The 14,497-nt window shown below is 39.3% G+C and overlaps 1 protein-coding gene across 4 annotated transcripts in view; it reads left to right on the top strand.

Moving 5' to 3' along the window:
• Window positions 1-14,497, top strand: part of trpm7 (transient receptor potential cation channel, subfamily M, member 7) — a 28,785-nt gene that overhangs the window by 855 nt on the left and 13,433 nt on the right. For all 4 annotated transcript variants that reach the window (XM_028402848.1, XM_028402846.1, XM_028402847.1 and 1 more), the window contains exons 2-16: window positions 5,975-6,054; window positions 7,051-7,089; window positions 7,786-7,993; window positions 8,129-8,342; window positions 9,277-9,401; window positions 9,492-9,663; window positions 10,357-10,531; window positions 11,134-11,257; window positions 11,479-11,551; window positions 12,834-12,934; window positions 13,328-13,462; window positions 13,548-13,601; window positions 13,690-13,830; window positions 13,914-14,048; window positions 14,164-14,441. In XM_028402848.1, the coding sequence (XP_028258649.1) occupies window positions 5,975-6,054; window positions 7,051-7,089; window positions 7,786-7,993; window positions 8,129-8,342; window positions 9,277-9,401; window positions 9,492-9,663; window positions 10,357-10,531; window positions 11,134-11,257; window positions 11,479-11,551; window positions 12,834-12,934; window positions 13,328-13,462; window positions 13,548-13,601; window positions 13,690-13,830; window positions 13,914-14,048; window positions 14,164-14,441 (2,054 nt within the window). The remainder of the gene's footprint in view (window positions 1-5,974; window positions 6,055-7,050; window positions 7,090-7,785; window positions 7,994-8,128; window positions 8,343-9,276; window positions 9,402-9,491; window positions 9,664-10,356; window positions 10,532-11,133; window positions 11,258-11,478; window positions 11,552-12,833; window positions 12,935-13,327; window positions 13,463-13,547; window positions 13,602-13,689; window positions 13,831-13,913; window positions 14,049-14,163; window positions 14,442-14,497) is intronic.

The following is a 14,497-nucleotide window of genomic DNA, read 5'->3' as shown; positions in this document are numbered from 1 at the left end:
CAGGCCTGCCGCAGACATCGCTGAAGACAAAATCAGTGGTGGTAATTTCTTCTTTCTCTTCGTGACAAGCTCGGCCTTCTCTTTTCCCAAGAATTTCCTGCCTCTTCCTGTCTTTTCTTTTTCAGCCGAACCAGGAGCTCAGGGAGAGGATGGCTTGTAGCCACAGCTCTGAGTCAGAATAAACCACAGTGTTGTTAGTACACAGCTGTCCTCTATTGATATGTCCAAATCCATTACTTTCTGCATTAATTATATTATGGTAATTACAATTAGGAGTCACTAAAATGGAGACAAGTATCCATCATGGTATATTATTTTGTGGTACTGATATTAGGCTGTAGAATATTTTCTTGAAAACCTTTTCTAAATAATAAGGTTTTGGAGTTTAGGTGGGTAGACTGTGAGGTCGGAGGTTAAATCCCCCGCCCTGGCTGCAGGCCAATGTGTCCTCTGGCAAGACACTTAACTATGTTAAGTTGCTCCCTGTGGTTGGCATGTGAAGGTGTGTGCTTGTGTGTGCAAAGGGGGGTAAATGTGAAGTGCTTTCATGTCTTTTTAGCTTTTATAGACCTCTGTTGCCAAAACATTGATTGATGGTGTTTTGCATAAAACTAAAACTTGTTATTGTGCTGACAGCTGTGCAGTTTTGTTTTAAGTTCAATCAAAAAAGTTTAGCAAATGTAATTACATTATGTATAGTATTGCTGTATAGATATTTGTTTTCCATGGTATCTGCCCTGATTCATTTAACTTCAGAACGGGTAGAGCCTGTCTTCTTCACAGCGTCGGTCATACTGTGGACGACGAGACATTCTTGTGTCAGTTCTTTAAGCAGCCTGACAGAAACTGCACAATTGCAACTAATGCTCGTTCTTCGGAGTAGATGATTTGATCTGTATTACCGATCTGTGATAGAGCATTGTTATTAGGAGTGTCTTATGCAAAGTTGGGTGGTTTAACTGGTCACCACTTTAGGCTTTAGTACTCTGTGAGCTGCTAGAATCTGGTCTTGCCTCACTTCGTTGTGTTCTGCTTCAAAATAGTTGCTTTGTGTCTAACTGCTTGCATGTTTGAGCCTGCAGTGTCTGTGGCATGTGTCTCTGAGCTATGTTATCATGCATTCCACTCCATTTGCACCACACACAATGTCTCACTAAGATGATAACAACTTTTGAACTGGGTTTTTAAAAAATACATTGCTTACAGTTAATTACAGTTAATATGTGTGTGTATATATATATATATATATATATTTATATATATATATATATATATATATGAACGAACTGCACCCCTGCCATAGCTGACTGCTTCACCCTTCTCTGCATAACTGTAGCAGTTTGATAGCTGCCTCTTCCCTGCACTCTAAACTGCACAGAGAGCATTGCTGGGAACTCAAACTCTTTTGTGACAGTTATCAGCTTATATAATATCATCAAACACTGTGCGCAAGTTTCTACTTTTATTGCAAGCGCCTTCCTTTAAGTGTCAAGCAGTTTGTCTAACTGTTGAACTGCTTGACCCTGGGTTTTTACCACCTCACATGTTTAGTGTGTACCAGATGTTGACAGGAAAAGCCACCACATGCTTTACAGCACTATATGATAGAGCTCCTCAAAGAGAGAAGGAGGGTTGCATGCTTAGCATATAGGCTCATGCTCTGCAGGCTTCCAGAGCTCTGCCCAGGGGGGCAAGAGTGTGAGAACTGGAGATCGGTCACACTTTGGTCCCATGACTGTATAAACTTATGCGTGCAGCCTTCCAGGAATCTTATCTGAAGGTTATAATGAACTCATTCCCTCCATTTACCATTCTTTTATAGGCCTGGATCGCAGCACAACAGAGATGTTGCAAGAATTACAAATTGATAAGGTCTTTTTTTTCACAGTGTGTGATATATTTACTTTTAATTAAGGCAGTTTAAAAGTCATTCTGCTTTGCCTCTCAAAACCCAATCATATTTTTAACACAACTGGGACTGAATAAAGATGACTGACAGTCCTGTTGAGTTGTGACACTTAAAAAAAGAGACATTTTATCAAAGTCAGGTCTTACTTTCTGATTGAGACTTGCCAGATTATATGATTACATTTGACATTATGTAATACATCAATCTGCTCACTGATGAGCTAATCATCAAACTCTGTTGTTTGTCAATTCAAAGAAAACAGTAGTGAAGATCTGAGGTTATGGCATGGAAAATCTCATGACAGGAGCTTTAGCTCACTGTACCATGGAGAATGTCCCAGTTCTGGCTGCATGCTTATAGCCATATACAAATGTTGCAGTTATAATTCTGTTGAAGTTCTAGTTTTGTAAGTAAATGTCAAAAATGTACTTTTATTCCACTGGTTTCTAGCTCATACTGCTTTAGCCATTATCACATTTGGGGTCAAAAATAAAATGGCAGAAAAGATTTTGTTGTCTCTGCTGAGAACCATTCTTCTGTTTGGTTGCTGGTCAGTCGAAACCACTGACCCTTTTTGTTCCGTTTTTTTTCTAATGGATAGTCGAGATGTTATCTGGGCTTGTATTACGTCAGACAGGGCCAGAGGAATGATGGGTCGACCATCCAGCCTCATTACACTGTTGAGAAAAAGGAGGTGGTGGTGGAAAAGCTCAGTTGGCAAGGTTTCTGACTTAACAAAGTTTGTGACTTGGTGTGTTTTTTTGTATGTGTATTAACATGTAGTATGTGCATATAAACATGTTGACTCCTACAGATACACAATTGGCCATAAACTAATGTCACACTGAGAGGGACAGAAAAGGTGCTGGGATACATTTTCTACAGGAACAGAGTAATCATAAAACTTTGTACTCGGAGAGGAAGAGGGAGGGAGCGAGGAAGTGGGAGAGTGTATGTGTGTTTTTGGCAGGGTGCTCTAAAGCTCAAGTCTTTTGTTGCCTGACATTCTCAGGTACCATGGATACAGGTTAGCAGAACACAATCCTGCTTTATCTGCCTCATTAACACTTTGTTGGATCAAAAAGATAGAGGCATTTTGAAAGGGATTCTTCCACAGAGACTTTCCGAAATTCAGCGGGTGTGTCTTTCATCTGTCACTGGTTTAGCAGGGTGTGAAACGCTAAACAGTGAATTAGATGTCAGATGCTGATTATGTCACAAATTCAGAGGGTGATACAGAGTGCACATAATAGCATCAAAGGGATTTTAGCTAGGCCAATTTTAAATATGGAAACATTTATTATTAATAAAACTATACTTATTTTTACACATGGAACTGTGTGTGAATGCTTTGCTTATGCAATGAGGCATGGTGGTAGTGTGGAACACACAGCTACTAATCAGGGTTAAAGAAGCAAGCTACTGTATAAATGCTCCCTAATTGGCTGATTGCCATCAAACCTACTATTTATTACATTATCAACTGCAGCTATGATTAGCTTGCAATAATGTAAACAAGGCAGTCATATTACGAAGGTTTTACAACACCAGCTTACTCTATTATTGTAGTCAGAACATCCATCCATCCATCCATCCATTATTCAAACCTGCTTTGTCCTGCAGTGCCAGGGTCATAGGGGGCTGGAGCCTATCCCAGCTATCTATGGGTGAGAGGCAGGGTACACCCTGGACAGGTGTAGTCAGAGCATTTAATACAGTCTCCATAACACCACAAAAAACAAAAAGGCTTGTAGGTTTGTCTGAATGCAGTACAGAAACTTAGTTCTCCCTTTTCAAATATATTTGTGAGATGTTTTAAAGCTTTAAAGATGTTGAACTATTTTGGTCTTGCTTGCACAGAAGATAGATATTATTAGCAACCAGCTGCACTGCTTAAGTGGTTTTGGTCAATGTATGGGGTGACAGTAAAGTTTGTTTCTGAAAATTAACATCATTAGCATCAAAAACAAAATTGTACTGAAGAAAAAACCTTTTGAATTAAAACATTTTAAACTAGATAAGCAATGGCAGTAAAAAAACATTGAAAACCTATGATCCTACATTATCTTATAATCTTTATAAAATCTATTTCAGTGCTTTGTTTGCATTATATTTTCCTTTTTTTTTCGTCATGTCAGTGTTCTTTGAATTTGTTTTCACAATGTCTGTTTTTACATTGTGACTGGTTTTCAGTTTCACTGTTTTTTTTCTCCTGTACAAATGTTTGTTTTCAACACCAATGTTTATTTTCAGCAAACTTAACTATCGCAGTTTTAGTTTCATAATTAAAGGTCTGTTTGTGTGGCTCACAAAATGCAAAATATATCCATATAGAAAGAGATGATAATTCCCACAGTAAACTAAATAACAATAAAGGATGTTCATAAAGAAGATTCTAACTTTCAGTTCGAAAAGCATTTTTTTAAATAAAATTTATTGTTATTTATTTATTAAGTTTTATACAAAGCTTTACTATAAACCATGCAAAGATATGAACATTTTCTGGGAGACCTAAGTTGTATAAACAGCTCTCCATCTTTCTTACTCACCGGTTTACTGTCCTGACTCATCTGCTGACTGTCCAGTAAAGACAGAAATACCCCTTTAGTAATTGACGTTTAGTAGGCTTTGCTTCACCATGCTCAGTCTATTGAAAACAGCGGTTTGTTGCAGTCTTTATCAACATTTTCAATGCTACATGCCTTTAAGTACCATAATGAGTATGGGGGGAAAAAAGGAGGCCTCTTGGAGAGTAAGTGTGAGGCCTGTGTTGTTTGGAGAGGTTCTGTGTGTACTGCATGAATCACAGTTGGTGGTGTGTTGTCATTAGACAACTAGGTATATATCATTGAGGCCTCTGCCCATCCACTAATCCTCTCCCACACCCCCGCCTCCTTCGTCTCTTTCTCCCCAGCCAAAGTATAATATCTAGTTTGTCTCAGACACATTCATCTGCCCCCTGAGTGGCTTCTTACAGATTAACAGTGGATGGAGTTCGGAGGCTGCCACCTCTCACTGATCATTCAGCGTTTAACTCGGGCTGGATTTGTATGGTAGCCATAATGCTGTAGACTTTGAAGCCTACATTGACATTGCATGCAGATCTTCTTGGACCAAGTAATGGGTTGTTGCTGATGATCCAGTGCTCAGGGGAGGCTGTGGTGACTGTGGTTTGTCCAGGAGATGCATGAACGAGCCTTGGTATGTTCCTGTACAAAGCCCTTAAACACAGAGATGAAGAGGAGGACATCCAGGTACATACTCAGTGGCTTGGTGTCACTGGTCAAGCGGTGGGATGAGCTGCATTTTAAGATGTTTCAGTGTGACCATTGTAGTAGATGATGACACTGTCTGGAGACCAAAAAGCTTTTTGAACCTAATGTTTTTCACTCGGCTAACTCTGTTTCTACTTTGTTCATATGAAACATGTTGAAATGACGTTCATGTGCGGTTATCTATTCCACAAATGAAACGTGGTCTAATACTGAGTTTCAGGAATTGTTGAAATGTTTTGGTGTAAAGCAGATGTAAAGTAGGTTTCTCTCGCTGTGCTGCGAAGGATTAATGGTGCTAATCACCCCTCAGCTCCTCTGAGCTGGGAGGAACAATAAGGCATGAGGCATTTATTGGAAATTCCTGGAACGTAAATCCTTTAAAAAAAAAAAAGAAAAGAAAGAGATTGTTTCATTGTACTTTACAGCTTCAATAGATAATTCTATCCAGCCGTAATGGTAATTGTCATGTTTTTTAATATATTTGTAATTTCTGATCCCTTTTATATTTTCATATATTTACATATATGTTTTGGGATGTTTGGTCCGTTGTTTAGAGAAGATGTTGCGCTAACTATGATTTTTCTTTTCTTGCCTGAACCTGCAGAAAGTCCTGTGGAAAATGTCAGCATTGTATGTGCCAACATTACGCAATAGAATATTGTTTTCATCCTCCTCACAGAATGGTTTTCCTTGAAACCAATAAAAGCAGACATATTGAACCCATAAACACAAACATGAGGAGCGTCAGCTTCTATCCACTGTTCAACTGCTGTATCTCTTTTTTCCACAGTCCCAGAAACCCTGGATAGAAAGCACTTTCACCAAGAGGGAATGTGTGTACATACTTCCAGTGTCAAAGGACCCCCACAGGTATGTGCTTAATTACCTCTAGTGTGTTTTTGGTGATAGCCATGGAAACAGGGTAATTACATGGTGTGTGTAAGCCCAAACTCTAAACCACTACTCTCCAAAGGGTAAATGAGTCTGTTTTAATGTTCACGTCTGTCACCATAATTACATATTTAAGTAGCAGGGAAGGCCAGTGATAAACCAGTTAAGTCAGTTAAGTTTCAGTATTTTGGGTAGTTCATATAATACTTTATTTATAATATTTTAAATATTTCTGTGTGAGTGAAATGTATCAAATGTATTAGGGGTTACTTTCTCAGACTCACTGGAATCTTACAATGCAGTGTTAAAATTGTATGTAGGTATGTACTTATTTACAATGTACACTGGCTGTATGAGAAGTTCAGAAAGTTTACTTAAGCACAGCCTTCAGTTTGAACTTTCACTACAGAGAAATACATATTTCATTCGTATCACGTATAGACCTTTTAAGTAGCACACTGCTTTTCCTAACTAGTACTCATTTGTGTGTATGCCAGTGCTGTTTTTAGTAACATTTTCAAGAAGTTGGATATTTCTTTCTTCTTGTAAATTCACAATGATACTGGGTTATTCTCTTTCCTTTGTTTTCTTTTTCATCAATTATTTGCCACTGGTTCTTTCCACTGCCTGCTGTACGGGCTGCTGCTTGTAGATGATTCAGAGGTGTTAGTGAACATGGGTTCGTTTAACATTAGGCCAAAGGCCTACATGTGACTCTGATCAAAGTGAGAGTCCCCTTGGCAGGTTTCATAACTTCTCTTGGGTAAAGGCCAATCTAACCGGGCTGCGTGCCCAGTTGACAGATAACCTTCCTTTATGTCCTCAAAATTCGATCTGCAAGAAGTTTTCTTCTCCCTCCAAGAGATCAGCCCGTGCATTAGTTCTGTATCTATCTTTTTAACCATTAAATGCACGTGAGACTTGATTTGAATTTCTATTAACATTTAATAAATGAATATTGCTAATTCTTTCCAGATGCCTTCCAGGATGCCAGATTTGCCAGCAGCTAGTCCGGTAAGAACACGTTTTCGTAATGTATTTCAGTGATTTTACAGGATTCTGACAGGTTAGGACTTCTAAGTTGTGTGACAGGATTAGCCAGAAAGATTTCTTCCTGACAGGTTACCTTACCCCAGAAAAAGCCCCGAGACAAATTCTTTCTGATTGCAATTCCGCTAAACAAACACTGTCAGGAAACAATTAACATCCATGTTTTGTCTGTCAGGATGCACTCCCTAAAGTAATTAAAAGAGATGTGAAAACAAAAAACTTAGATTCTTAGATTCATTATTTACAAAAATGGTTTAGGTAGAATTTTATCTCCATCTTTTTTCCAGTTGGTTTTATCAACAGCAACAAGCAGATTATAATTAATGTGGATTGCTTGCATTAACTCCCCTAAGTTGAGTTTCAGTTGTTTTTTTTTGTCTGACATCCTAAATGTGACCTTAAAAACGGTTATGGCATATGAAAGTAATAGCCAAATAGATAGTTGAAAGAGTTTTCGTTATTGTTTGCTGAAGGAAATAAGCAATATCCAAAAGGTGTGGCTCGACGATTGTTGTTTCTACTTTAAATTCCTCGTACCCCCATGTGCTTGTTAAAGCTATTATTGATTTTCAGTCTGTTCTTAATGCCATGTGCCTTGCTTTGTTTAGTAAAATTTAGCTTAATAAGCAATAACTTTTAATGATTCTGGTAATCTCTAAGGTGCTGCTGCGGACGGCTGGTGCGGCAGCATGTTGGCTTCACAGCCAGTTTGGCTACGAAGTACTCAGATGTGAAGTTGGGTGAAAACCCCAACCTGTCCATGCCTGAGCTGGAAGAGTGGTCAGTGGAAAAACACACAGAGGCAAGCCCCACTGATGCCTATGGTGTCATCAACTTCCAAAGAGGGTCCCACTCCTACAGGGCCAAGGTAGAAGAGCCAATTCGGTTCTGTTCTAATCTGTAATTGTTTAAGGAAAATCATCAAGTATTGTTAGGTTCAGTTGCCAGTTTCTTTTAATCCTCTCTTCTTGATGTTTTTGTGTGTCTGTTCAAATGTGTGCAGTATGCGCGTCTGTCCTACGACTCGCGGCCAGAGAGCGTCCTGCGGCTAATGCTGAAGGAATGGCATATGGAGCTTCCTAAGATCCTCATCTCTGTCCATGGAGGAGTTCAGAACTTTGACCTGCACCCTCGCATCAAGCAGGTTGTGGGCAAAGGTCTCATCAAAGCTGCAGTCACCACTGGAGCCTGGATTCTCACCGGAGGGGTCAACACAGGCATGTACCCAGAGATCAGTGATCTTTTCTCCATGTCCCATGAAGTGTTTCTGTACTAATTGTGTGGGGTTTTGTGTGTAATTTAGATTTGATTTCAGGCAAAGACTTTAAAAGGCTGTTCTCCACAATAATATTTTTTAAGTGCCTTTTATCCATGTAGATGTGGCACATCTGTATGCTGGCTGTTGCTAGTGGTGTCATTGTCCAGAGGTTGGACATGAAACTAGTTTTTATTGCTTTGTATCTGTGACACGTTACAAGTGTAATTAAATGACTATAGCAGAAATATAATATAATATATTGACATAGCTGAACAATGTGGCAGCCAGATGACCTCTTAAAATTATTAATTGAACAGTTTTCATAAAAAACACCTAGATTACACAAAAACCTGCACAAACAAAGATGATGCGCTGATGTAGCAGAAGCTGTAATATTGGCCTCTAAGCATGTCATTTGACTGCGAGTCGTGGCTGAGGTGTGTCTGCAGCCACAGCATGGCGTTAAGACGGTGCGGTCTGATCATAGTGTTTAAATCATTACTCACGGGGTCAATTACCCAGACCAGTGATTACTGTTAATGCCTCTCTGGCACCCTGGCCAGTTGGGATGGTCCCCTGGCTCACAAATTACTGCTGAATCCATGAGATCTATTAGCTGAGAATTGTTGCTCACATACACCTTGGGAGGGCTAATGCACTTGTTGTGAAGTCGCCCTGTGGATGACATTTTGGTCATAAATGCTCTAGGGTGTTTTCATTATCTACTGTCATATCATCATAACTCTTTCTTTGACCAGCAGTAATGCAATGATAGTTATAGATAGTTGTAGAAGTTTAAGTTAGGGCATCAGTTTGTTTAATTGCATTTTTTTCATTTTATAAGTAGGAATGAATAAAAGCTGATTTATTTGTTTAATGCAATCTTCCCAAAGGTGTGGCAAAGCATGTTGGAGATGCTCTCAAAGAACACTGTTCAAGATCATCCAAGAAAATTTGCACTATTGGGATTGCACCCTGGGGAGTCATTGAAAACAGGAATGATCTCATTGGAAGAGATGTAAGATACACTTCTTTTAGTTTCCAATCACATTGCAGTCATGATATCAGTTCTTATGTTCTTCTTGTCTTCATGGCCTCCCTTTTGCAGATTATTGCTCCATATCAAACGCTGCTAAATCCTCTCAGCAAACTAAACGTTCTCAACAATCTGCATTCCCATTTCCTCCTGGTGGATGATGGGACAGTGGGAAAGTACGGTGCAGAGGTTAAACTGCGGCGAGACCTGGAGAAACACATCAACCTCCAAAGAATACATGCACGTAAGGAAAACGGCAATAAAACAGTGATTTCTTGGGTTAAATCCTGTCTAGTGCTTTCTGCATTTTATACTAGCTCTAGAATGCTACTGGACAGGTTAGGACTTGTTAAAAAGAGACTTTTTGTTCTTGGAAAAACTAACAAACTGCCTCGTGTTAATATTGTGCAGGTTGACTCGGGCACAGGCATTAACTTTCCAGGAAATAATCCATTAGCAGCTGTCAACATTCTGACCTAGATGGCTAAATATGTTACACATAGATGATCTTGATGATATTAGGTTGTGCTGTTAACACTGTCCCTCCACATTAATGTAAAGTAAAAAATTGAGCTCACAATTGATTAGTCTTTATGTGTGTTGCGTTTACAGTAATAGCTGGATCACTGACTTGACACTAATGCCAGCTTAAAATCCTAACCTGCTGTGTAATGTTTGATTAGTAATTAACATATAACAGGTTAATTTAGACATATTATACACAGTATCATTATATATTATATAGTTTGGCAGGTACAGGTCATATTGGCTTGTCTAATGATTAGTTTGCCTTTACTTGCTTAAAGTTGGTGATAAGAGTGAAATGGGAATTGTCTTCCGCATCTCTCACAAACTCACTTGGGTGGAGCTGTATTGAATGAGATTGTAGCTGGACTGTGTTATATAACATGAAACCTTTTTGTCTCTTGTATCATAGGAATTGGTCAGGGTGTTCCTGTTGTGGCCCTTATTTTTGAGGGGGGTCCAAATGTCATCCTGACAGTGCTGGAGTACCTCCAGGAGAGCCCTCCTGTGCCAGTAGTGGTGTGTGAGGGGACTGGCCGTGCTGCTGACATACTGGCCTACGTCCACAAGCAGACTGAGGAGGGAGGGTAGGATGAATATATACAGATGATAAAACTGACTTGCAGTAAATCACACAAAATCTTACTGATGAGATGCCAGTAAAGATGAGGAACCTACAGAGAAAAATACCAAACTGAGCAATGTCAAGGTTTTTAAGTGTGACCAAAAAAAGGATATGTGCTAAAAAAAATAGTTGATAAAATGAGAAGAAACTGTTTGTTTTATGACACAACCGTTAGATGGTAGTTCTTTGTTTTCAGTCTCTGAAGTGCTACAGAACTTCAACCAGCTAAGCTTTTTAGTATCCTCTGTTTAACCTTATTATTATGCTTCTTCTGTTTAAGGGCAGCATTGACTAACATGCAGACTTATTTAACTAAATAAAAAGTGAATATGAGCTCTATTGATTGTGTCAAATAAGAATTTTCCAACCCAGCTGTGAGGACGTTCAGACTCAAAGGTCAGGATTTGTAACAGCCAATTACAGAAAACACAGGTCGAGAGCTGTGGGTATAGGATTGCCCTTTTGAAAGCTGGTTGTACAAATATGTATTTAAATATGTGTATGTATATGTATGAAATGAAATTCAGTGTGTCTATTATATATGTGTTATTTAATATTTTACAGTGGTCTTCCAGATGGAGTGGAAACAGACATCATTGCAACCATCAAGAAAACTTTCAACTTCAGCCAAAGCGATGCCATCCATCTCTTTCAAACTCTGATGGAGTGTATGAAGAGCAAAGAACTGGTAAACTTCTGCTGATGTGTTTCGTAACCTGGTTAGAACTCCAATAAATTCTATACAAAAACTACCTACGATACACCTGCTGTTTTTAGAGAAGCTTTACTCCTTTTTACATTTACACCACACCTACCCCACATATTAGTACAAGTTGGTGCTCTAAGGATGTTAACGCTTGATAACGCTTATGTAAAAACTGATGATTTAAAAAGTGCCTTTTGTTTCAGATCACTGTGTTTCACATCAGCTCTGAAGAACACCAGGACATTGATGTTGCCATTCTGAGGGCCTTACTCCAAGGCTAGTGGATGACTCTTTCTCTGAATCTTATGTTTCTCTCTGTTTTTTCATGTGAAGTTGATTCAGTCTTTTCATATGCTGCCACTATTGGCATTTGGAGGTTAAGTTTTAAGACTTTGTAATGTTTTCACTGTGATATAGATATGCTTTGAGAACACAGTTCCCCCTGTGTGCCCTTTTCTTTTTGCTTCTGAGGATATCATGTTGCCTGCTTTCACATGGACTCAGTATTCCAACACAGTCGCTGAGCTCCATGTCTCACAGTCTTATCCTTCCCTCTGATAAAAGTTAAACGTATTTGGACTATATTCTCATTATGCTGTAGTGTGTTTTTTAACATGTAAAAGAAGAGGGGGAAATGGCTTTACTAGTTTATTTAAAAAGGCATTCATTAGTTTAGGTATGGAGCACATTTTTTCACCTGAAAGATAGGTGTTGAACTAGATGTGGGTAGGTGCAGGTTCAGCTTCATTCCGTTTCATTTTGACAAAAGCCAGGCATTTGTAAGCAACTATAACTGATCAGTCATCTGGAGAAACCAGTTAAGAAAAACTCACAGCCTGTGGGTGAAATGCCTCCTCGAGCAAATATTTGTGTGAGCACGTAAATTGTGAGTTTCAACTTGACATTGCGTGCATTTTACTCATACTTTGTGAGTTGGTGTTAAACAAAAACATCCCCAAAACCACACAGTGTATGACCGGCTTAAGGTGCAGTCACTATGGTGGATCAGTAACTCACCCTCGATTGGACCCTTGGGAACAAAAGGCCCCAAGCCTTTTAGAAAATATTGGGGTCTGCTTAGGAATCTTTCCATTTTCCATTAAGATGCAATTAATTTAGTGGGTTATATATTAAATCAGAAGGAAAATTCCATCACTGGGCGAGCTGAATAAATTATAGAATACATCTTATTTTTTTGCTTTAACAGTAAAAGCAATCAGATGGGCCACATACACAGCTATGAATTATCAATCAGATTCTCTTGCCAATTAATTCTGTGTACTGTGATAATCATCCTGGGATTGAGATGGCTCTCAGAGGACAGTTAGGCAGATTACTGTGGAAGAGACCAGTAGACTGAGCAGGGATTTACTTTGTAGTCTAATCTGCTCTGCTGCTGTATTAGTGTGTAATTGACTGTATTACTGCCATGGCCCTGCTCTGCTAACCCCCTCTAATCCTGCTAGCTGGCTACCAGAAAATACGCAGTTAATAAGGCTTTACTTGCCCAAAAATTAATATGTGTGTGTTTATACATAATTGTACCTGTGTATTTTAGGAACAAATGCCTCTGCCTTCGATCAGCTGGTCCTAACTTTGGCCTGGGACCGCGTAGACATCGCCAAGAATCATGTGTTTGTGTATGGACAGCAGCTCCTGGTACGTCCGCATGTTTGTTTGTCTGTGTGTGTGCATTAGCCACAGCTCCCATGGATGTTTGCTTAGCTTAGCATCAGCTAAAAACCTTTGGACACACCCCGAACAACCCTAGAATCTCTAACCACAATTTGTAGTCTGAGGAGCCTGGGGACCGTGCTTGGGAAGGCTGCCATGAACTGCTTGTCTTGACTGTAATATGAACCTAGCTACAGTTGTCTTCATAAGCAGTCCTCAGTGTCTGTTTATTTTAAAACTATAAGACTTCTGGTTCTTTTGTAAATGAGAAGATGGATAATATTTTCAGAATTTTGTATGTTTTTTTGTCATATTTTTGGTCCTTAAAAAGCCCCTAAAATAGGCTTAATAATAGTATTTGTATCTTTGCGTTTATAGGTAAGCTCCTTAGAGCAAGCAATGCTGGATGCACTTGTGATGGACAGGGTTGACTTTGTCAAGTTGCTCATAGAAAATGGTGTGAGCATGCACCGTTTCCTGACAATCAATCGCCTGGAGGAACTCTACAACATGGTAACAATTTGAAACATGCCACTGAACAAGTGTTAATCGAAAGTGCGTGTTTTTGAGCATACTAATGTTATATCTTATATTTCAGAAACACCCTCCCAACAACCCAACACTCCTTCACTTGGTTAGAGATGTAAAACAGGTAGATAGTCCCGGTCGTATTGGTTTGCAACATCACTGTGTGATTCCGGATGTTTTTTTTAATTGCTTTTTGTCGCTCATTTTTGCAGAGTCATCTGCCTCCAAACTATAAAATCACTTTAATTGATGTGGGCCTGGTTATTGAATTCCTGATGGGCGGTACTTACAGGTGCAACTACACCAGAAAGCGCTTCCGAATCATTTACAACAATCTCCATGGCAACAGTAGGGTGAGTGGAAACAAATGCAGTTTTTACTGAAATCATCTTTTTTGGATGTAATAAATCTGTTTTCATGTTTTCATGTTTTCCAGAGGTCTGGGCGTCAAACAGCAGGTCCTGGTTCTCATTTAAGGAAAAATCACGAGTCTTTTAGTATGCAGGCAGACAAGAAGGAGAAAACAAGGCACAATCACTTCATCAAGACTGCACAGCCATACAAACCAAAGGTAGACTGCTACTCCATTAAAAGAATGAGGCCTCTTTTAGGCCTGTAAAATCAGTCTCTGCATTCAGAAAATAAATGGAAAAGTAATTCTGTCTCCTTGTTCCCTCTATCTTCAGCTGGAGTCTGCCACTGATCAGAACAAAAAAAGAAGCAAGGAAGAGATTGTGGACATAGACGATCCAGAGACACGGCGTTTTCCCTACCCTTTCAATGAGCTCCTGGTGTGGGCTGTACTGATGAAGAGACAGAAGATGTCGCTCTTTTTCTGGCAGCATGGAGAGGAGAACATGGCTAAGGCACTGGTGGCCTGTAAACTCTGCCGATCTATGAGCTATGAGGCCAAGAAGAGTGATGTGGTGGATGACACCTCTGAGGAGCTCAAAGAGTACTCCAAGTAAGGTTTTTTGTGGCTTTTGTAACATATCGGACATTTCTAAAACTCTTTTGTTT

Source organism: Parambassis ranga, chromosome 3 (genome assembly GCF_900634625.1).
Source record: "Parambassis ranga chromosome 3, fParRan2.1, whole genome shotgun sequence".
In the NCBI taxonomy this organism is placed as follows: domain Eukaryota; kingdom Metazoa; phylum Chordata; class Actinopteri; family Ambassidae; genus Parambassis; species Parambassis ranga.
This window is presented reverse-complemented; position numbering and strand designations above follow the sequence as displayed.